The sequence below is a fragment of the Cupressus sempervirens genome, chromosome 3 (genome assembly GCF_028749045.1).
Source record: "Cupressus sempervirens isolate cs-2001-9-10 chromosome 3, ASM2874904v1, whole genome shotgun sequence".
NCBI classification, from domain to species: Eukaryota; Viridiplantae; Streptophyta; class Pinopsida; order Cupressales; family Cupressaceae; genus Cupressus; species Cupressus sempervirens.
This window is the reverse complement of record NC_143120.1, coordinates 480,318,840-480,344,679: the sequence shown is the minus strand read 5'-3', so window position 1 is coordinate 480,344,679 and position 25,840 is coordinate 480,318,840. Positions and strand designations below refer to the sequence as shown.

General features: G+C 33.9%; 1 protein-coding gene across 1 annotated transcript; it reads right to left on the bottom strand.

Moving 5' to 3' along the window:
* Positions 1-4,377: 4,377 nt before the first annotated feature.
* Positions 4,378-18,513, bottom strand: LOC149567253 (large ribosomal subunit protein uL23-like). The gene is made up of 3 exons (XM_089820424.1): positions 18,381-18,513; positions 4,820-5,183; positions 4,378-4,685 (listed from the first exon to the last, which is right to left on the bottom strand). The coding sequence occupies exons 1-3, from the start codon at positions 18,394-18,396 to the stop codon at positions 4,601-4,603; spliced, it is 465 nt and encodes a 154-aa protein (XP_089676550.1). The 5' UTR covers positions 18,397-18,513; the 3' UTR covers positions 4,378-4,600.
* Between the last annotated feature and the right edge of the window lie 7,327 nt (positions 18,514-25,840).

Here is a 25,840-nt window from a genome sequence, read left to right as displayed (position 1 = left end):
ATGCTCGAGTGAGCTTGACATACACTGACTGGCAATGATATGACATTTTTTGTAACATCAAAGACAATACACAACTAAATAAATGCATTTGCACAAGTAAATTTAAATAATTTAAAGGCTTATTAAACCAAAATAAATAAATAAGGATTTCAAACTAGTAACTTTTGCAACCAATCATAATTTCTCAAAATAGAATATTTATAGAGAGATTAAAAAACATTTGATAGTTTCTATTATAATTATAATTTTCTTATGCACTCTCTAATGTGGGTATTATTTTCTTTATTTGGTTGTGTATTGTAACTCCAAGTTGTTTTCATTCTTGGATATGATCCTAAAATGTAGAAAATGAGAAGATATTAAGAATGGGTGACTTACTCATGGTATAGATATTCATTTCTTCATTTCTCTAAGTTGTATTCATTCTTGGTTAAATATAGATAAAATTATCGTAATCTAATCCAATTAGCAAGTATAGGAGATGGGAAATGATATCTATCAATAAAATGTCTGAAGAAAATAAATAAGTAAAACACGTGCACAAAGAATTTTCAAGATATAAAACACAAACAAATTTATGAATATTAAGAGATGCTTTGGTAAATTACCAAGTAAAAAAATAAATTTCAGCATCTAAATGTTGTAACCATATGTGGTGGGCACTATTACACATTAGGGGTATTGCTATTGCATATGGTCAGTATTGTTTTAGTTTATGGGTGTCTCTTATTGATAATGGATGTTGTAGTTAAAAGGGCATATTGCTGCAATGTTAAGCATAATGAATGAGTTTGGATAAGCATTGATATAGCATTGTTGTTTTATAATGTTTATCATTTATGTCAACATATTTTCTATGTAGTGGTGAAGAGGATTTTACTTTGTATGTTCTTTGTGTTATAAATCTATTGGTGAAATTTTGATATGTTTTATTGGGTACATTTTGGAGTGTTGGATTGAAGTTTTTGTGGTTTGGAGAGCAATGAAATGAATTTGATATTTGTTTGAGTATGATTGTGATTGACAATATTTTATCTACAAAATGTGTAATTCACATTTTTTCATGCAATGGTCTTTGATGGTGTAATTTCATAAATAAGGTATAAATGTCTTTAACGTCATTTAATTCAATTGACACAAAAGTGTCATGGTTTCAAAGTTTAATGGTGTTTCTACTCTTGGTTTGGTTGATCTTGGGTGTTTACACTTCAATTACTTGCCTTGGTGTATGTTAGAATAAATGTAATGTGTATGATATTATTTTTTTATCTCATTTAAGGCATGTTGTGCTCCACTTCTCATTCCTCCTCACCATAAGAATGTTTTCCACCTACCTAATTCAAATTTTGTTTGATTCTTGTCTAGTTGAGATTTATATATAGTCACATTGGGAGAAATACAGATATATTCGAGCATGAGAATATTGAAATAGGGCATTTGAGTCAACTAACTTGCTTCCAAGTGAGAGGAGGAAGGTTGGATTTACATGGAGGTACAATACATTACTAATGTTTGTAAGAGGGGTTCACTATGTTTTTAGTTAGGTTACTATGTAGTCTATCATATTAGATGGACATAAGTGTCACAATGCCTCCTTCTATACTATCCTCTTTTACTTGGAAGAGGTGTTTCTTGTCCATTTTCAGATTTCATTTTTGAGCTTTTAGAGAGCATGGGAGTGGAAACGAATTATATATTAGAATTTTCTCGAGGAAAATTGAAGAGAGGAGATTTGAGGCTTGTATAATAAAGGCAACTAGAGAAGTCTTAAAATATTGGATGGAAAGAGGGAACCTGCTTATGGAGTTAAAATTGTCGTCTAGATTTACCTGTTGAATGAATATGAAAAGAAAATATATATTATATTTTTTTTGAGGAAATTTGAAGAGAAATGGGATTTGAGGCTTGTATGATAAAGGCAACTAGAGAAATCTTGAAATATTGGATAGAAAGAGGGAACTCATTTATGCAGTTAAAATTGTCGTCCAGATTTACCTGCTGAAAGAATATGGTATTAGAATGACTTTATTTGAAGATTTTTTTGGTGAAATGATGTATCAAGATTTTTGTGCAACCTCGCACCTATTGGAATAGTATGACTTCCTTCGTGTTTCTCTTGGTTGCACTAGCAATAATTTATAATGGATTGCATCACCCTTATTCTCTCCTTCATAGCTTTAGCTTTCTTACATGCCTATTATTTTATTAGCATGTAAATAAATTTGGGAGCTTTGCATGTGTCTTGACCTTATGACATACTCATCCTACCGAGTCTACTAGAATGTTTTGAAAAGTCTTCGTACTTAAGAATGTTATATACTAGAAATGTAGCTACCCATATTAGTCATGAAAATGTTGTGAGACTGAAATTGTCATTTGACAAATTTAGATACCTTGAGTGAACGTTTTCTATGTTGTACTTTGATTTTAATGTATACTTAAATTTGCAATTGAAAAGAGGTTGCAATGAATAAATATTAGTATTGTATTTCGAAGGAGAATTTTAAAAAGCATATACAACTTAAGAATTCCATAATTCTATTTAAATATTGTTACGTTTCGTCAAAACCATATTTTCAACAAAAAGCATCCCAACCGTGTACTCCTATTATTTTTATATTTAATGTGCTTCATTACAATTTCTTCTCCACTACTTCAGTCCCACATGAAAAACTTAGCAACTCGACTCGAGGTGGTCCTATCTTTGTCTTCACTTATTTTATTGTCACAATAAGAATGAGGCATCCCACATTAAGGCCGCATATTTGGTCATGTGCAAAAGAAGATCTTGAATCATCATGATGCTTGTTACTTACCATACAAAAGTGCATATGATAAGGATGTTCTAATATAACAAGCATATTGATAAATGCCGACAATTTTTCATTGAACATCTTTAATGGGTTGTAGTATGAAGATAAATAAAGACATGCCCTTCGCTGAGAAATTTTCACTGAACATATTTAAATTTGTATGACGATAAATAAGATAAATAAGGACGTGCCCTTTTTTGGATGGCCAAATATTCTTATTTGTGACATATTAAGATATACAAAAATATACTAAATGTAGGTTGACCAAAGACCATTTGTGTTATGATATCTCCTATAATTTGATGCTTGGTTTTAGAGACTGTACCTCTTTGGCTTTTTAAAGGTATTGAGAGCATATCAATATTATGTTTTTCTAATATGTTAAGCTAATAATTAAAAGATGCAAGACTATGAACCTTATAATGTACCCTAACGATGTAAAGATCGTGATCCCACTTTATAATGCACTTCATTAGGAGAATAAAACACCAGGAGTTTGAATGTCAAAATATCGATAAATAGGAGATAATTTCCACAGCAAGTCAAATTGTGATATTGCTATTCGGATTTAACTGTGTGATTTTGAGTCAAAATATCGCTATATCCCTCAGCTTTTTTTGATAAGAACTCTAAATAAAGATATCCTTGATAAGATATGAAAGGCAACCTTAATGTCATATTTTATTTCAATTTATCAAAAATTGTCACCGAGACATTAAACATAAACTATTTTGTGAGAGGCTCTTTCAAAGTGAAAAAAATCAATAATAACTTTATAAACCAGCAAAAATACGAGGGTTATCCTAAAGATAGATCCCTCGACAAATGTGCCTCGAGAACAAAGCCTTCATCGAGACCAAAGAATTCCACTAAAGAATGCAGAAACTGAAAGTCCAAAACTAAGCTTTGAAACAGGCAATCAATTGGCGGAAAGCGGGCAATGGGGACTCTCCAAAAGAGGCTCTGAAAAGTTCGGCATAGAGTAATCATTCTTAGGAAGCTATTATCACCATGTATATACATACACGGTCGTTTATTTCACCTTCCACCAAGAAGGGTAGAACGGAAACAATCTTGGCAACACAGCTAAAACCCTTGCAAAGATAATTCTGCCTTAATAAAAAATGTAAATTTTGAAATTAAAAATTCAAAATAAAAATAGATTATTTGAAAGTTGATACCACACAGTCTAACATGAATTGCAACATGTTCCTAAAAAGTATGGAGAATAAGGACCAACCATTTCCTTGAACGTCGCAGATGTTTTAAACACAGAAAAGATTTTGGGAAAAGTCCTTGCATGGTTACTGCAGGTCCCAAAATCTTGACAGAAACAAAACAGAATACTATGAACTCCGTCTTTGTACTATTGATGAATCGAGAAATGTGCTGATGTGCTAACAAAAAAAATTAAGTAATTTAATATAAAAAGGAAAATACAAATGAAGTTGAGCAGCTACGATAAAGTGATTGGTGACTATCTATAACAAAGAAAAGGGAATTACTTGGAAGTATATCACTTTTTTCTGTTTAAAGATGTATTACAGAACTTCAAGAGAAGATAAGAAACAAATAAAACCGACTATGAGCTTATATTTTGAAATAATTTGCAATAAAAGACTGCAACAACATCCTCATAATTAACAGTGTCAAGTGTCGTAGTACACGAGTTCAAAATCAAACAGGTGTGCTTCAAATAGAAACTAAAACCTTTCCAACATATAGAGAAAGTCATGTTTCAAAGCAAATGAAATTAAAACTTCAAATATAAGTGTAGGTTTAAAATTTTAAATGATGCCAATTTTGTTTGCCACATCCAAGGCATCATAATCTGGTGTCAATCTCACATACGCCTTCTTCAAGCCATCAGGCCTAGACACAGACAACAAGATAACAATTAGTTGTCTATCAGATCATGAAGCATTTTTATAAATCAAATTTTAAAAACAATTCTCAACTTAATTCAGACAAGATTTTGTTGTCAAGGTGAAAACCCTGACACTAACCTGATTAAAGTGTTCACTTTCTTTGTTTGAATGTCATACATCTTCTTCACTGCATCCTTTATCTTTTTCTTATCTGCTCGTACATCAACAATGAATACAAGGGTATTGTTATCTTCGATCTTCTTCATTGCAGATTCAGTTGTCAAGGGATATTTCAGAACCTCATACTGATCAAGTTTGTTCCTACGAGGTGCACTTAGTCGAGGGTACTTGGGATTTCGGGGTGTTTTCAATGTCTTTGGTCTGTGAAATGTCACAGAAGTTCTGATCTTCTTGGTCCTCTTCTTTATGGTAATTGCACCTGCCTTGACTGCTTTCGCTGCCTTTTGTGCCTGTGACTTTGGGTCAGGTTTCTTTGAGGTGCCTAAAGGTCAATTTCACATTTAAACATAAGTAGAAAGCAGTGGTTATAGTGCAGAACTACAGTTAAGCAGTTCTATATCATCAAAACAAGGAAATATTGAAGAAATTGTTTGAAAAAAGGAAGGGTCCATAGAAGAATCAAGAACTATCTAGAAGTAAAAATCAATACAATTTATTATCCACGGAAATCAAATATTTAGATCAATCTAGAACAATGTGAAAACAATTAAAGAAATTTGACTGTCATGTCCCCTGTTTGAAATCATACTACAGTATCCTCATCTTTTCACACCTTGCAAAATCTCTGAAAGACAAAATCGCAGAGGTGTTGACTATTGATTAAGTTTTTTATCGTGAAAAGTGAATAATAAATATTAAAATAACAAATAAAATTTAATAAAAATTAAATAATAAAAGATAACTATTAATTACATTTATAATAAAATATGAATGTTTGTAATTATAAATAAAAAGTCAAAATAAAAATATATATAGATGAACAAACAAATAAATAATAACAAATTATAATTTAATTTAATTAGAAACAATATGGAGTGTTGCCATAATAAGGCAAAATCCACATAGATCTCTAATCAGTAGGTCACCAATCAGTGGATCATGTAATAATAATTAAATAATAAAAGATAATTATTAATTACATTCATAATAAAATATGAATGTTTGTAATTATAAATAAAAAGTCAAAATTAAAATATATATAGATGATCAAACAAATAAATAATAATAAATTATAATTTAATTTAATTAGAAACAATATGAGAGTGTTGCCATAATAAGGTGAAATCCACATAGATCTCTAATCAGTAGTTACCAATCAGTGGATCATGTTCTCACCATTCTAAGAGTTACTGGGATAGAACAGAAGTATATGTTCACGCTATTATCAGCTACTCATATGCTGTCAAAGAAGAACTCATGGGTACCATTGATTGATTACTAGTGTTAAGAAACGATAGCAATAAAAGAAGCTATAAAACCAGCATTATTATTAAAATTCAAAGCCATAATCTAATAACATAAACAAGGCAAAAAGATCGAGAGTAATATTTTGACAGATATTAATAAAATCTGACTTTATAAAGAGACGTTTCTAGTTGAAATATTTAATAAACTTACCTTACTAACAAAGGATTGGACATCCTTTCACAGTGACTCCATGATTAAACAGAATCATGTGTTTTCCTAAAATAACATACTGACTTCATTTTATTTTGTCAACCTGGGAGCGTAAGCTTGAGAGGGATACTGACTTCATTTTATTTTGTCAACCCGGGAGTGTAAGTTTGAGAGGGTGGCTGCAAAGTATATGCTCTAATTCCTCTTTAAGTCATTACAACTAAAACAAAAGAAATTCTTTAGGAGACTTGAGCTAAAAACTGAAACAACATCTTAACTTAGAGCTTAGAGTAATGCTGCAAACAGTAAACCTATCTATGCACCTATGCTGCAGGAACAGTTCAATGGAAATCATCCGCCTTGTGAAAGCAATAAGCTGGAAGTTCGATATTTGAGGAGATAATCAAATAATGTTTTGTGGAGAATATTTAGCTGAAAAATAGCAAAGATATGATGGTATGAATCAAATATTAGTGTCACTGAGTGTGGCTCCCTTATTGGGTGCTTTCAGCATTTCTATCTTGGAGAAGACATCGAACTAGCAAAGATGGATGATTAATAGTTTGCGAGACCATAATTGTATGTTAAGAGTTTTATAAAAGGCTGTGATGTTATTTTAAAACAAAATTCTTTAACCAAGAGGTGCAATTAGTAAAGAGGTAAGTAAGAAGAGTTGCAACCCCTCATAACATATGAAAGAGATATTCAACATCCATTCGAAAGGGAATAATCAGCAACGAATAAGTAAGAAGAAAGAATAGACATCAAGAAAATTAGGTGGAAGACAGATAGAAAGAAGAGATAAAGAAAATTATTACTTCAGCACTCCCTATAACCAGTGATTTATTAATGTCTGTATGCAGATTCAGCCGTGTCTCAATTTCAATCGAAGAAAACCCTACACATGGTAAAACCCTAACTCTAATCTTATGCAATGTGGATTTAGGGTAGAGTTCTAGGGCAATGTAGAAAAGGGACATTCCAATGACTTTATACATTTATACTGTGGATGCTAATTATTTTTATATTACAATTTAAAATAAAAATTGTAATAATCACAAAATAAATTATAGAGTAGAAAAGGCTGATATTTTTTCCCTTGGAAATGTGTCTTGAGAGGTGACCTAGATGCTACAGGGGCTGGAAGGTTGAGTTGAAGTTTTGAAGGATATAAAATTTTCAGATTAATAAAATGTCAGAGGAAGAAGAAACACACTTTGACCTGATTAACAGAGAGAACAGCTTTACTTGTAAACCAATTATAAATCAAAAAATTCTATTAATATGCACCTTGAACACACGGGTACTGGTGATAAGATTTGACCACAGCTCATTTTTATAGAATTGATTCACTGGTTAGGGATATGCTAACAAGACAATTGCTACCATGTCCTGCTGATGCAAGCCTCACCAGGAATGCAAGTGGAACTGTTATTTGACAGTTTAAACCTTCCGTATGATAGTATGTTTACCACAGCATGATAATGCTATGGTTTATCCCCTGAATTGGTTGGATTCCAGATCTTGTTCACTGGGTCCAAATTCAGAGCCAATTCCTCAAAGGATTCCACCACAGCATGCACAGAAGACCGGGGTTTCCAGGAAGAACCCATGACAAACCCAAAAGAATCTGATGGTGCCCATGCAAAACCCACTTAATAAACAATTTTTTATTTTTTTTGAATAATACATAGATTTTAAATTTTCCTAGAAAACACAAAAACAGAATCCCTAATGCTAGAAGTGGCATCTAAAGCATTTGAAAAATGTAATGAGCCTTGCTCAAATCTGATCACCTATTGCCTTATTTGTTACTTTTAAACTATGCAAGCAACAACTAAGAGAATATGAAACATCTACAGCCAATAAATCTTTACAAGATCTGAATATAAAACTAATATTTGTAACAATCTACTAATTTTTCCTCATCCAATACAATGCCAATTTTCAAACCCAAGACTCTGGTAATATATGTATGAATGAATGCTTAAAAATTGGCAAGACCTCCACCTACAGCAGTAGCATATAACATACATGAATAAATAAGGGAAACCTGGTTATGTTGCAGCCTCCTTAAAGTATTTGATTCTTCAAAATGAGGTTGCCGAACAGCTCCAAATGATGTGCCCTAAATGAAACCCTAATGACAAGTAATATCATGTTCCTGCAACAGGTGCCTATAGCAAACTCCCAGCTTATTTTTTCTTCTTCACGCTTGGCCCTTGGCCACAAATTCAGCACAATGAAGTGACTAAAATATCACCTCCACCCTGCAATAATTTGGGCGATGTTTCACACCCTCAAAATTGCTATCATTGGGAGTTTTCGTTCCCAAAGACAAATTGATTATCTGCAAGCTCTTGGCTCCACAAATACATAGGCAAATGTCAATACAAATCCGGATGCCTTCCCATGAGGCTCTCTCCTTTATTTATATTATTCCTACCCCCACTTCTAGAAGAATCATATGTGTTATCTTATCGCACTATTCTAGAAGCTTCCTCCTTTCCAACAATAGATGAGCTGTGCTTCTCAACGATTCCCTAATATTAAATTAATTAAATCTAAAGTCATCTCTTTTAATTTATTTAATGACTTTATAAGAAATCAAATTAATTATTTTCACTTAGCCTTCGAAAGACGAAAGTCTAAGAAATCTATTGAGAGGCTAAAGAGATGGGGACATTACAAAAAACTCTAACAAACTCATTTTATCTCACTGTGAATCCAAGAGACAAACCGTCGATTATTGCTTGCTATCACACAAATAGATTAGAAGAGTGACAATTGAAGATCGAAAACAATTGGAATAATATTCCTACACGTGCAAGAGTCCATTCACACCAAGGAGACTGTAGAGATTGATTTGGGAAAAGAGGAAAATAGTTTTGGTTTTGATTTTTCAAATTTTGGTTTACAAATGAACTCCTTGTTTCGTTTTGTTTCTTCTATAATTCAGTACTTGAAATGTTAAACAGGTTAGCAGGCATAATGTTTTCATTTGTTTCAAATGCACTTTTTGACAAACTAACTGCCATAAGGATTACAATGACAGCCAATTCTAGTTCCATGTGCTGATCATGCCTCAAAACAGAGCCATATACTGCAATTGAAATGTAGGTTGACATGAGTCAGCAGGGTTTAAGCATAGTTAAATAGATTTGCAAAGTGATATTAAGTATAAATGCTTATGCAGTCGGGTCTCCTGGTAACCATGGGTTCAAATAGTGGAGAATAGATTTGCAATGGTTGTGATGTAAAAGTATAAATGCTCATGCAGTTGATGAGCACTGAGAACCCATTTGTATGGCATTCCCAGAAAAGGCACAAGTGGCACATCATAACATAACAGATCAGAGAACAGTTCACCCTTTGACAAAGAAGTATAAATTACTCAGATTCTCTAAGCAAAATATTTATCCTAGAAATGTGTTTAAGGTGCCAAGCAACCGCTTCCCCTTTGATTATTCCATTTACTAGTATCTGTGACTCTCCTTCTAGATGCAATTTCTTGACCTCCATTTTCATAGTAATGCAACCAAGCTTTTGGCTTTGTTTTTCATACCCATTAGTAATTGCTTATCTCAATCATTTGAATATTACCTACATAAAATCTCACACAGTATCCATCTCTTTAAGGACCTGGGTTTCCTTTGGAGACCCCATTGAAATTGATCTTAATCCAACCTTTATCTGGAGGCTTCCAACTTTCTATATTGATTATTGGCAAGAGGAGGTTTAACCCTTAACTATGTCTTTTATAGTCCTAAAAACTTAGGACCCATTAATTTGGAAGCTCTGGGACATATTGGACACAATTTTAGCGATCTCCTTGATTTTGGATGCATTTATGCTTGATTTTCCTGCTTATCTTTGTTAACCACTAGAGTTCTCGTTGTACCAAAAGATCGACCTACCAATGCTCAATACAGCTGCTAGACTTATAGAAGACACATGAGGGTGTTAAACCATGTCATGAGTCTAGTGAGGGGAATTGGTCCACTGCCAACATCCCCCATTCCAATGTTACAGCTTATAAGGATTCAAACCTATAACCAAGCTCTGAGATCAGATCAACCTATTAATATCTGATACAACCAATAGACTTATAGAAGACACATGAGGTTGTTAAACCATGTCACAATTTTGGCAAGGGATGCTCACCCACTGCCAAGAATTTTTCCACTTTTTCCTGAAACTCTAAACACTTCTCAAATTCCACAATTTCCCACCTCGAGACTTACCCGGTTAGATATAGGTCAGACCTGGTTCAACCTATAAGTATAGGTCCAGCCTATTTTGACATATATACCTTAGGGGTTGAATTTTGCTGGGTTTTGGGCCCAAAGAAAATTGTTTTCATTTTCCCACCCATTAAGGTCGGCCTTCATGAATTTGGACTCTAAAACAACTATAAAAGGAGGTCTCTCCCCCTCATTTTCACATATACATTTTTACATCTCTCAAGCATTCAAGTCCAATGTATATTCAAGAGTTTTTTGGTGACTTCTAGCAAGTCAACATGGATTTAGCTTTAGGATTTGAAGGTTATCATCCATTCAAGATCTCCAAGTTCACATCCATCCATCCATCAAACATTCATGCATTTTCTTCCATAGAGCTAGTTCCGTTTCTCCATAGGAAGAAAAGGAGTTGGCCATCATGGGAGGAGATCTACATCCATTTCTTTATTCCTCTCTCTCCATTCATCCTATAAAGCATACATACATCCATGATCCATGATTTGGAAAATGTAGATCTATTGCATTTATGAAGACATCCTATCATTCTACAACTAAACATTCAAGAAAGCAAGTATATATCTTTATGGATATAGCAGATACATATCCATTCACAAAGGTTTTACAAGAAAGGTATTTCTTATATTTATCGTGTTTCACATGCTTTACTTATTTTATTTCAAGGTTAATACCTATATAGAATCTTGACAAAGGCAAGCTCCTTTCCTCAAACAATTTCCCCTTCTCTTGTGTGCAGTTGTAGATTTACTTAGTTTCAGATTCAACACCATTGATCTGAGACTGTAGTAGCAATTACAGTTTGGAGACCTTTAGATTTAGCCCTCCCAAGTATAGGTCGAACCTATTTTGACCTATACTATTATAGGTCAAACATATTGCAACATGCTCTTGCAAACCATACATTTTGATATCCAACAGACACAACCTTCATGTTTTTTAATCCCGATTGGTTTCCAGTTCTGATACAGTTTGTTAAGGTATCTACAAATCTTAAGTTTCTTCTTCTACTACCTTTTAAGTTTAGTACATCTTCATCTTTCTTATTTCATAGCACTTATTTTGATACTCTGGATCTGATATCTTATAGGCCAAATGTGAGAAATATTAATGAAAACCCAAAAGGGTACATGGATCTGATTTATGAGGTTCTGTGTAGCACCTTAATGAAAAAGGAGGTGAAACGTGTAGAAGACTTATTAAAGCTCATTAGGTATTTGTGGAAAGGGATAGGGGTGCTCATCATTTCTAATAGGTGTGCTTGATCATTGTAATTGCAACATAGCGTAAAGAGGCACCACTTTTAAAAACCATGGATTGTGAGGGGCAATAAAAGAATATAAACTTTATTGTTGGCATCCTCATTGGGGTTATTGAGGAAGTCGGGCCTTATCCCATTACCTAAATCAGAATAATCAAGACAAAAAATTGTAAAGTGGCTAGTTTATTGATTGAGGAATGTTATTTGCATATCTTTTGAAGACTTCATGTATTAAATTTTCTCCGCTTTATAATACAAAACAAATTGACTGGATCAAACAGGTGAATGCAAAAGCTAAAAAGAGTCAAATGCCATGTTTCCAGGGGCAAAACCAGAGAAAATGAGATTATGGAAGAATGAGATATTTAGAAATATCAAAAATCCGTATCTTCCTGAATGAAAAAAGCTACAGTAGCAGAAGTTTGAGGACAAGAAGGGTAAATAAAAGCTACTATTCCAATAAAGAGAAAATCAACCGCCAAAGGGATGGATGGAGTACATATGCTTAGTCAACTTAGCCTTATTAAGAAGTCAAGAACTAAAGTACCAATAAATGGATCAGTTAACATAATTTGACAAACAAAGGTGGCCTTGACTAAACAGAACTAGCATCCAGTTACTACCATCAATCAAGGATTGACGAGGTAGTGTGGCACTAGTGCATCTCATGTCAAGGTATGCATATGTCACTATTACCTAGCTATACAAGGATAAATGAGCATTCCAAATATTCAAAGCAGATGTATTAATTAAATATAATATCGCATTAACAATATCCAAGGTGTAAAGATATATATTACACCAACAACGCCCTATAAATGCAACTTAGAAAGAATGAAAAATGGGTCTCAACTTAGCCAAGGTGACTGAAGTTGTAGATTACAAATCTCTAAGGGCCCGTTTGGCTACAAGAATTGCCGAATACGGCATTCATCTATGTTGGAATAAGCTCTCTTCTGGTATCATGCACTCTTAAAATAAGTTCTAGAATATCATTTGAACCTGTTTCGTTGACCTAGAAGAGGAGTCGAAATAAGCATATTCTATGTTTGGTTGCAACAATTGAAATAGGAATTGGAATAAGTTTTGTTTTAAATTTTAATAATTAGTTTGGTAATATTTTAAATAAACAAGATTTTTATTTATAAATACATGTTTTTTAATAAAAAAATTTAAAAGCCAAATTATTTTAATTAGTCTTTATTGTATTTTTAAAATTTACTTTATAAGCAAAATATATACCACAACCTTTGAAATTCATCAAAATTCAAAGGACATGTTATAAATTTAATTCTAAATTAAATCAAATTATTTTAACGAGCATAAGATCAAAACTAAAATCATTTTATGTTTAAATATATTAAAGAAAATAAAAAATACAAATTAGTCGAGATCATTAATATGATATTTAAATTATCTTTCAACATAATTTTAATTATAAGACTAAACACAAGATTTATTTGTAAAGATAATCTTATGAAAGTTAAGAAAAGATATCAAATATGATATTAGTCGTTTTTGTCATTTAAAAAAAATACATATTAAATGTTAAATAATGTTGCACTAGTTTATATCTTATGATGAACAAAGAAAATAAACCAAAAATACATTTGAGTGACAAAATACAATCAAACAGCAAAGTCTTGGACCCAACAACCCATCAAATTGGGTTTATTAAAAATTAGAATAAGAATAAGCTATTCTTATTCCATCTTTTTTTAGGAATTCTGTTATGCTCATTTTGGGGTCAAATTAGGATAGACGAATTATAATTCCAATTTTGTATTTTGTAAACAAACATCAAATTGGTGAATGCGGGCATTTAGATTTTCCTATTCCCGCCCAATTCCTACAACCAAACGGACCCTGAAAGACAAATCCTTTCCCACGATGTTGAATTTGGAATGAAGATCACACAATAATGATTGGAATTGCACAATCGAAGACTAATTTTGAGGGGGCTAAGATTTCCCTGTAGTCAAAATTGCATGGACAAGGATAAGCATAGAAATATGGATACGAGTGCAGCAATCTTTTAAACTCTACATGGATACAGCTATATATGACAATCATAAGAAAGAAATACATATATATTTAACATAATTTTTTAAGTTATTATGGAGATCTTAATTACTATATAAATAATATAGACACGTAACTACTACATAAAATATTAATGTTGATTTAACAGTTAACAATATACAAATCAGGGCCTATTATTAAATTAAAGAATAATGTCATTTATATCAAAATTAAAACGAAATAAAGTAAAACAAAAAAAATGTGAAAAAGGGAAAAAATTACAATGTAACACCAGTACCAGAGTACGTCGGGACGGTGGGACAGTGAGACGAGTATCCAGGACGTGGGGAAGTCAGCCTCATTTTCAGGACGGCAGGGGGACGGCCGGGGGACAGCAGCAAGGGGAGGACGAGAGGTTTCCTAAAAGGCACTAAATTTGATGAAATCTCAACGAGTGATTGATTCCCTTGCAACAAACCATGCTCTCTGCATAATCTACCCCTACTTTTGTTGCCAGTTTGTACCCATGCGCTGGTTTGCTCATGTAAGATCAAGCACTTTCACTAAAACGAATTGAGGCCTGCCAAATAAAGCGTTTGAGGATATGGATATAGCTACCCATGTTATGCAGTTTCTGACATGGAAGTAAGAAAGAACTACAAATTTAAAAAAACTTAAAGTGAAAAATATGATAATGCTTAGGTTGTTTTTATGTATTTAGGCAATGGAATCAGGAACAAATAGCGGATTGCTGCCCATATCCAGCTAGGTGTCTAAGTTATAGCTTCATACAGCAACATCCAAAGATTGCAATCATGCTGTGATACCTTGATGGAGGTATCATTTTACACCATGCTTTTGAAAATACACAAGGAAGCTAGGTAGCACACATGCATTCAAAGAAATAATAGAATTTGTAAAAAATTAAATAATTGTTAGCAATTGATGAATACACCTGAAAATTTCCTTTATTATCTTGAAAATATATCACTCAAAGTATTTGCTGCGATTTATAGTCATCTGGCTGGCCAAAAATCATAGATACATCCAAAACTGAAAAAAATGCTAATGGAGACAATTACTCAAGGAGAATTCACACTTCAAAGTTGTTCTTCAGAAGTTCTAGTAAGTTCATTACAAGTTTGGGATAAACTCAGATCATTGCATCTAAGTTATCCTTAGTTACCGATTTGTGCCAAGAATCCGATTCGGGCACGGGATCCGATCCGTGGATTCGGGGATTTTTTTTTTTTCCAATTATGATTCGTGGAGGATTCGTGCATATATATATATATGCATTATAATGATCTTGCATTAGGACACTTGTTCAAATACAAATTGATTTGCAGTGGTTCCCAAATGTTGAAGACAGCAAGTGCTGTCTGACTCAGCACCAATGGGAAGATGAAGATCAATAAGGTTAACATACCTGCTAAAAAAATTCTTCCAGAAATGACTGGACAAAGCCTTTGACAGTCCTTCCAGCCATTACAGTCAACAGTAACAGTAACACCAGCAGCTGCTGTCAGTCTATGTACCAGTAACACCAGCAGCTGCTGTCAGTCTATGTCAACGGTCCTGCCTTCTCTTTCCAGAATGAAAGTCACATTGATACCATATTGAAAGTGCTTTGTGTCAGTGTTTGGAGTCGACACAAAATTGACTGCTAAAAGAGGTGTTGGTGGTTGAAAATGTTGGCAGGCTAAAATATGAAACTACAATTCCCACTTTTTTGCAAATTTTTTTTGACCTTGCCGTGGATTCACGTGGATCCGCGCGTGGATCCTTGAGGATCCGGGCAGGATCCTTAATCCAGGGATCCTGACGGATCCACAGGCAGGATTAAGGATCCTGCCCGGATCCTCAAGGATCCATACGCGGATCCGGATCCGAATCGGACCCGAATCTGGATCCGAGGGTTAAGGCACGAATCCGGTAACTAGGAAGTTATCAGTTCGATTTCCAGTATGTATGCAGATTTGAGATTCGAATTCAAAATTCGTCCAATAACTTTTTGGGTTGGCTTCAGATTTGTTTTAGATTCATCCATACAAGATTTTTTTAGATAAATATATATATATATATATATATATATATATATATACACACAACAGAAAATAAGTTCATACACATGGAGGCAAGACGTTATTCTTTACATTCACAAATGCACATTTGACACATAAAACAACACTTTTGGTCTTTTCAGAGCCTACTTCTAGGGTTTGATGGTCAAATAAACCTAAGTTGGCAAAAAACATTTCACAAAAGCAGGGCATGCAAGTATGCACAAAATTCCAAAATTCAAATATGGTGGCGTTGGGCAGTGTCCATCCCATGCTTTTCCTTTGATTTGGTACCCAAAATCTACCAACACACAACCATTTGTACGTGCAAAGGTATGGAGAGCTATTGTCAATAGATCCATGTCTTTTTTAAGCATTGATAATTAATAAAATCCAAAAATGATAAGAGGTAGAAATGATTACGATGGGTTTTGTCAGTTATCAAAATTTTGTGTTGGACTTCAAACTTCGAGAAAACTACAAATCATATAACTTGATGGGATTTTGCGATTGTGAAAGACTTAAAACCTTGGAACTTGTCGCCTTAGCCTTGCCTGCTTCATGATCACAGAGAGACTTGGAACCTTACAACACAATGGCTATGTTACATGGCATTTTGAGGACAGGGATGGGGACAGCAGGGGACATTTTTCTGGGACGATTCCAATAGAGCCAAAAATAGGGAATGGAAGGGGATGGCAATATACAATTACACATGCGCACACATATGCACTAATATATTAGTATATTATGTTTTTTTTGTGTTCTATATAACTCTTAATGATGACAATTATGATGAAATAAAAAACTGTCGTCAAAGACACAAAATAAGCCTCCAACTCCAACACTTTACTGCATGCATGAAACATAGATTCAACTAAATGTCAGCTTATACTCTTAGGCTGTTAGCTAATGTCAAAGCCCAATTGAATTTGTAGCTATGTTGCCTTGTGAAAAACATTATATTGTGTTGGTTTCTAAAATGTTCCACGGTATTTTGGGGACAGGGACAGGTGGTGGCAGGGAATGCAATCTAGGATGTTTCCTATGCTGATTTTTGTTTCCTATCTAGGAAGGTGGAGTTGCTTTAAAGCAACTTGAGTTGGATGTTTAGCAACAGCTTTAGTTTTATTCTTTAAAAGGATATTTTTTGAGTTTGTGGGGTTGCATAAATCAAGAGTGATTTTGTATGATTTAAAGCCAAAGAAAGCAAAGAATTTTTTTTCTTACAAGCTAAGTAGCAGTTGGGCTTTTTAAATGTAAAATTGTTATAGCAAACTTCATTGTATTCTTAAAGAGAAAGCTTTCTGCTGGCTGAATAGAAGACATTTGCAGGTTTCTCCCCATACTGGAGTTTCCTGGATATATCTGTGTTATTGTCTATGTGTGATTGGCTTATGTTATTTTTGCTTCCATTATTAGTTGCTGTTAATTAACCCAGAGTATTGATTGTTATGAATCAGATCGAGATTCTATGAATTTATTGTGCAACTTAATCTGTAGCTGGGCTGTGCGAAATTACCATCCTAGACGCCCAAAAAGGCAGGACGCATCCCTGTGTAGCATAACTTGGTGGAGTTTTGGGATTGTGGAAGTAGTACTTGGAAGTAAAGAGGATAGTCATGAAATAGATAAGAGCTAGATGCGGATGAGTTTAAGGACAGATTGGGTTAATGACCACAAACAGAGACATCGAAAAGACTTCAATGTATGAAGAAACGCTCTGCGTAAATGGATAAGAAAGGACAATCATTGCATGGATAAGAATTATATTAATATGGGAATGAGTGTAAGGACGGACTCGGGTAGATGACGCAAAACGCTAATGTCAGCAACACTCTCCCAATATGAGTCTTAATAACAAAAGGCGGCAAGATCCCCAACTCGTCCAATAAGTTTGTGTGCAGAAACCATACAGAGCAAGGGCAAAACCATTGCCATTCAGTTAGATAAACATTGAAAACCCATGCAATAGGAGTGGAAGGTGTTATGGCAAGTCCCTTAATATGTTTGTAAGGCAGTGTCTAGGTTTTGAACGATGCTCTGGTATATCACCAGATTGAATCTGTTTCTTCCCTTATTGGTATTATGCTTAAAATTAGAAAATGTAATTATGTGACGCCTCCTAAAGTACACAAGAGTAACAGAACAGTGCTTATGTCTTTGTATGATATACATACAATGAAATATTAATATAAATGCATCTTCTCTAACTACCAAAAGACGTATGAATGCAATCAGCATACCATTAGCAATATGAGAAGTCTGTGTTCCTTTCAAACCCTAGCTCTCCTAATCCGTTCTATTCGAGATATAATATTAAAAAAAGAAAAAATGTTGGTGTCCTTTTGAATCCATTGACATTATGATTCTCCAGTATGGATTTTTACTACAGAATACTTTTTGTCTACAAATCGGCACTCGTTACCGTGATAATAAACTAAATTAAAATGTACCTTTGGGAGGAGCCATTGTGACTGTTGCTGATGCCGCCGCCGCTACCTGTGCTTACGCTCCTGAGGAAGAACCAAGACCAACACGATAATGGTTATTACAGACAATATCCGGTAATTTACAGACTGTATCTTTGAGTTTACAAAACCCTAACTTTATATAATATAAGTGTACTCAATTCTCCGAGCAAATTCGTAATCTTTTAGCAACTATTTTATTATTATTATTATTACTATTATTATTATTATTTAAATATAGTTTTGGAGTATTTTAAAGAATTAGTGTACTATATATATATGATTAACCTTTCCAAGGCGTCTATTTGATTTTAGCGTGGGAAATTGATTAAAATAGGTGTATAAATATATATGCTAGTAATAGTCGTGGTACGACGTAGAAGACATTGAAAAATAATTATTATTATTATATTGTATTATGATGATTGGTAATATAAGAGTTTTTATTAGGATTAGGCTTTGGTTACAATTAGGATTAGTGTTTATAATTCTACATTTGGTTTATGGTTAAAGCTATGGTTAGTCTTATTAGTTAGATTTTGTATTTTGATTATGATTAGGGTTTATTAGTTAGATTTTGTATTTTGATTATGATCAGGGTTTAGGATTGGTATTGAGATAATAATTAGGGCTAGGGTTTATATAAGTGTTAGGATTAGAGGTTATAGTTGTGATTAGGGTTTAGGGTTCAATGTTGGGATTTACATCACTGTTAATATCATGATAAGAGTTAGTGTTCTAATCGAGGTTTGGATTTAAGAGCAGGGTATGAATATAGATTTAGGGTAACTTAGGATTGAGGACTTAGAATTACGATTAGAGTTTAGGGTCTATGGTATGATTAATGTAGGGTTAGAGCTAGGGTTTAGTTTTGGTGGCTAGGATCAATCTTGTGGTTTGCATCATGGTTAGGTTAGGGTTCACGTTATGGTTGATTTTACATGATAGTCAAGGTTAGGGTTAGGGTTAGGGTTACATCCATGATAGACTAATATACATGATAAATTTCACCTCATTAGAGCGAGTGTTAGGCTTATGATTATGTTTAGTGTTTACATCATAGTCAAGATTAGGGCTAGTGTTAGGATTTTGGTTATGATATAGTAATGGATATGATAGGTTTCAACTTAGGATTAGAGTTATGGTGAGAGTTAAGGTTAGAATTATGGTTAGTGTTTACATCATAGTTTGGATAAGGATTCTGCCTAGGATTATGATTATGACTATGACTATGATTATGATCACAATTGTGATTATAATTATAATTATAATAACATTAATATATATGTTATACTTTAGCTCTTGATTATAGTTAGGATTAGAATCATCATTAGAGTTAGGGTTTCAATCATGATTAGGTTTACGCATATGATTAGGTTTTGGATAATCTTAGCATAGGATTATGTTTATGAAAATCAAAAACCACAGGTATACAATTTCTATTATGACTAATATACAAAAAAAATTTAAAAAAAATTGAATTGCCTTATAATCAAGTTTAGTATTGGATAAAATGTATAAAAAATTATAAATATTTGTCAAATAATATTCATATATATCAATGACATTTTTAGTATTTCACGTATATTTGACAAACAATGACTTCCAAAATATATTTAATGTCACATGTTTTAGAAAACTATTAACATAATATATGTAATCAAAACCTAAAATAACAAAATATTTTATAGTCATTGAAGATTTAAACTCAATATAGTAAAACATTTAATAGTCATTGAGGCAAATTTGAACATAATATATTATATAACACATTATAGTCATTGAAATAAATTTGAGCATAATATATTGAAACACTTAATAGACCTTGAAAGTAGACATATAAGCAAATCCAACCAAAACTATTACATCAACTAATATTTTTTATGTAATGATCATCAAAATAAATGTTTACACAATGTATTACATAAACTATTTTTTTTTTTTTAATGTAATGATCATCAAAATAATTTTTTACACAATGTATTACATCAACTAATAATATATTACATAATAGTCATTGAAGCAAAATTGAACAAAATACAACAAATTTGAATATAATGTATTATATAACACATTATACTCACTGAAATAAATTTTAATTTTTTTATTGGTAAACGGTTGAGGCCTTATATTATATTAAAGAAATAATAAACAATTACAATCTTCGTTCTGACAGGCACTGGTAGGAAATAACAGGGAAAGAAAACTTCCTGTCTAGCCTAGGACCGAAGTCCTTTATTATACAAAAGTAAAAGCGGCATACCCCAGTAAGAAATTGATCAAATAAGTTTCATAACTTTCTTCATACATTTATACTTTAGTGATTTTAGTGTTGACAATTCACCTGCACTCCGAGGAATGTGGCCTAATATTTTGATTAAGAATCCTGATTACATAAGAAACACCACAAACTAACCACCATACAATGTTAATAGTTAATCCAAAGTTAGTAAATAATAAAAGACCATAATTTTACAATCAAAGTGGGAATAAATACAAAGTAACCAGAGAGCTCTAATGTGTGATTCATAATTTGAAATATGAATGACCAAAGTTGAGCGAATAAACGTTCTCCTAAGTTTCCTTCTATTTAGATTATTAAAAGTTTGTGGTTGGGTTGATTAACTTGCATAAAAATTAGGGTGAAGGTACTCTTCTGTAGATATTATGGAGTGTTAATAATAGTTTTACTATTGTTAACTTAATTAAATGTTACCCGTATTCCATTTTAGTTCTGAGATCTTTATGTATCATTAAAATCTTAATCGCTCATGCCAATTTATTTCCCTTTAATTCGGATAAAGGATAAAGGTATTAAGAGTTCTGATTAATGATAAATATTTGCCTTTCTAAAGATTTTCCGGTTGGGAGTTAAGCCAAACCTAATTATGTTCGAGACAAGAAGAACTAAATATGGATTTCATATTAATATAGTTTGAATATTACAAAACAAACTATCCAACCTTGAATGCTCGGACTATCCTAGTTGCTTAAGTAAAGCACAACATGACATCTTATATAAACTTTATATAGTATATGCATTGCTGAGATAAAATGCAGCCAAGTCATTTATGAACTTAATACATAATATGCTAACATGGGACTAACATCCAGACCATTTCTCAAAAACTATAGATTAACTACAGTAATATCAACTTCAAAGCTATATTGACGGAAGAGGGGAAAGGAAAACCATTGCAAAGACTTCGGTTACACCCACTGACCTGGATAAACTGCCTGGTTCCTTTTCTTGAAGACCATGATAATTTTCGTGGCTTCTTGGAGATTTTTTGCCCTTGAGCCAAGAGGGAATTCGTAAGTGTTCCTAGCCCTGCTTGACCTGTCATAGTTTGGAAGGTAGAATTCAATTGCATCCAAGACGAAAAAATTGACCTCTGGGTGAATGTAGGCATCAAAAGCCTGAAGGTAGTTTATGAGCCAATCCCTTGTTGGGTCCTCAATGATAGCTCTCTAGTGCAATAAAAATTGCACACTTGCCTCCATTTTTCAGCCATTCTCTGTAAAAGAGAATATTGTCTCTAATCACCAAGCTAGGGCGCTTAGGGCTTTTAGCAAGTTCAGGGCTACCAAACTCATATTCCATATATGCCTCTAGCAAAGGGATTTTAAGTTTGTCATCAATGTTGAATACAACTTCCTCCAAACCTATCAACCAACTCAGGTCGAATAGATTGAGGCTCAGTCTAATAATGTCCCATTTAGTTACTCTGACACTACCTGAGCATCCTATCCATAGCCCTAATATATCATTGTTTGTTTGCCACAAGTATTCGTAGTTGAATACCTCTTCCCCTTGGACCCTGCTAACAACCACTCTACTCATGTTGTCAATGGGTCAAAACAACCAGTTCCATCTTTCCGGCTTGACAGGGCCGCAAAATGCCATAGTTTTGCTTTCAAAGGCATGATATAGGTAAATGTTAGTTTCCATAATGCAGAGACTAATCAACCCCTTATGCTATAGGGGAGGGGTGTAAATGAGGAAACCAGATACAGTAATGGTAAAATATAGCATTTAGAGTGAAGGATCTAGAACTTCGCAAGATGACGCCATACCTATGTTCTTCTGATGATGGTTTCCTCTCAAAGTCATAATTGAAGTATCACTTTGATATTTATTTTTGTAAATTTGAATTTATGCAATCATAGAGGCGAGGGCTGATAAATGTGTTGATTTGTGAAATCATAAAGCCTAGTTTCATATGAGTAATTTGGGGAAGTCTTTGAAAGATACAAACTAACTATGATTAAAAGTTAAGATGTGTTCTCCATCTATACCTACGTTAGGTAGTTGATCTGCTTCATAGTTGCTTTCTCTAAATATATGGGAGAATCTTACTTCAAATTCTTCCAATAATTTTGAAGTTGGTTCCAATCAAGAGTTTATAATCTAGTTTGGAGTTTTTCCTTTTCTGAGTGCGTTTAGGACTATCTATGAATCTCCTTCAATTATATTTTTTTAATTCTTAGTTTTATGCATATCTTTAGACCTTCTTCTACTGCTTGTAATTCTGCCATGTTATTTGATGTAACTCTCAAGGGCTTTTCTCTTTTAGCAATCCAGTTCCCTGTTTTTTCCCTAACTATACATCCTATTCCTGCCTTGTCAAGATTGTCTTTGGAGGCCCCATCGAAATTCAATTTCTTCCAACCTTTCAGGGGTGGTTCCCATTTACATTCTTTCCTGGTTGTGTTATTCTTCTTCTTGTATATTAGAGGTGGATTTATTAGAAGTTTCTAGTGTTTTTTAATTTCAGCATCCCATTTTGTAAATGAGCCTTCTTCTATCATCCTTTTTCTTAAGTTGCTATTAATAACTTCCACTATATTAGCTTCAATTTTATTGTAGAGTGATAGTGTATTTAGTTCTTCTAATGTTCCAAAATAACCCTGAGCTACAAATACTAGGTTGGCCATATGGATATGTTACCTGGAAGGATGATTTTCTTCAATGAACGATGTGGGAGAGGAGGTCGTACGACTAGAGTGTATGCTATGTTGAAGACAAGGGAAGATGTAGTCCATACGATACCCAAAAGTGATCGTACTTCCATTTAGAAGCTGTACATAATGACAAGGATGGTTGTACAGATGGTAGTTAGTTGTACGGATGCTTGATGAGGTTGTACAATATGGAAAAATACCAAGCCTTACGGTGTTTGTATCAGGCCATATGGTGGGAGGAATATGTATGTCGTATAGTGAGTAAGGAGAGTATGGGGTTGATAATAGAGGCCGTACGGGCAAGGATACTAGCCATTTAGTGGAAATAATTAATAGTATGAAGCAATAAGAGACCGTATGGTTAGGAGTTAGCTGTATAGAAGAAAATGGGAGGCCACACGAATGGGTTTACGCGTCCAATACAGAAGGCAATCTGATTCATACACAAACACAATAGCTCTTGATAAAACACACTTGAATGTGAATAATAATAATTGCCGAAAGATATTACTCCAATTTACCAGATCCAAGCGATGAAATACATGAAACAATAGAATAGGGTGAGGGTTGAATCCCACCTAAACCGCACGAGCCAAATAGGGAAGATCTTTCACTTCCAAAATGGCGACAATTCCGAACTCCAACAAGAATTCGCAATATAGAGAAATATAATCTAGAAGTATACCTAAGACTTCCTACAAGCTTTGCTTAAATACCCATCATGAAACCATTCTGAGGGTGTACAAAGATAGCCGACGGTGACACAAACTTCGAACACAAAAATAAAAATGGGACCAAGATAAATTAAATCAATCGACCCATTACAAAGTTTAATTAAATACATTTATTTTATGAAGGGGACATTACAGTCCTCTCGTCCCAAAATTTTCTTGTCCTCAAGAAAATGCAGTGCTGGATGCTGGAGAATGTGCTCGCCTTCCCACATTGCATCATCCAACAGTAGGTGTCGCCAGCGTACCAAGTATTCCTTTACAGTGCGGCTTTGTAAGGTCTTTTCACATACTTTGAGGATCTCGACAAGTTCCAAAATGAGCTTTACTTCTTTGTTGAGTGGCAGAAGGTTGGTAGCAACTATGACGTTTTGCCCTACGACTTTCTTTAGACAGGAAACATGGAAGACATTGTGAATGCAGCTTCCCTCCAGGAGTTCCAGTTCATACGCTACCTCACCAATGTGACGAACCATGTGCTAAGGGCCATAAAATTGAGGCTTCAATTTTTCATTTCCTCTTCCCTTTAATGAAGATTGTCAGTGCAGGTAGAGCTGGAGATAGACCAGATCCCCCACTTCGAAACTCCTCTCTATTCGGTGCCTATTGATGTACATCTTCTGTTGATTTTGTGTGTGTTGTAGGTTTTCTTTCAAGCCCCTCAGCATGTCCTATCCTTCTTGAAGCTAGTCCCTTGCTCTTGGTGTGCGACTGTCACCCAGAACTGTGTTGATGAAAGAGAGGGGTTCATACCCATACAAAGCCTTGAATGGTGTCATCCCAATAGACATGTGATACATGGTATTGTAGCAATATTCCCTCAGATGGATCCATTTTACCCACGCTCGTTGTTGTGTCGAGACATAGTTTCGAAGGTAGCCTTTGAGCCATTTGTTCACAATCTTGATTTGACCATCTGTTTGCGAGTGGTAACTCATGCTTGGCGATAATTATGTCCCTACCATCCAAAATAATTCTATCTAGAATATATTGACAAATCGTCCATCCTAATCACTGACGATGTTTTGGGGTAACCCGTGTAGACGAAAGACTTCTCTAAAAAATAGATTGGCAACTTATGCAGCTTAAACGTCCGAGGGGATGACAAAGAAATGTGCATACTTTGTCAATCTATCAATCACCACGAAGATACAATCCTTTTTGTTCACCTTCGGAAGACCTATTATGAAGTCCATTGATATACTTTCCCATTTATGTTCAGGAATTAGCAAAGGTTGCAATAGCCTAGCAGGAAGAGTATGTTCGGACTTGTTCTGTTGGTAGACCGTACATTCTCTTACATGTTGCAACATGTCCCTTTTAGTCCTTTCCATGAAAACCTCTCCCAAAGACTTCTGTAAGTTTTGAGGAAACTGGGGTGTCCAGCCAAAGGTGAGTCATGCACTTCCTTCAAGATCTTCTGCTTCAATTTGGATTCTGGCACTAGGAATATCCGATCTTTATAGTAGATGATATCATCCACCACTCTTTACCGATCGTCGTGGGTGTGGCCATCCATTATTTCACAGGAAAATGTATTCTTGGAATATTCCATTAGTAGATGTGTCTTCTAGTCAGCTGAAATCCGGTCTAGTGAGCAGATGGTGGGTTTTCTGGACAAGGCTTCTGCAACAACATTTTTCTTCCCTTTCACATACTCAATGTCAAAATCAAAAGCTTGAACTTTTCTTACCCATTTTTTGTTGTCATTCATTCAAGTCTCGTTGCTCCAGAAAATATCTCAGACTA

What these genes read in the sequence shown, in the direction of transcription:
- LOC149567253 (XM_089820424.1), bottom strand. An exon ending in AAAGTGAACACTTTAATCAG is followed by an intron (nt 4,686 to 4,819) that starts GTTAGTGTCAGG and finishes GTCTGTGTCTAG; the next exon opens with GCCTGATGGCTTGAAGAAGG.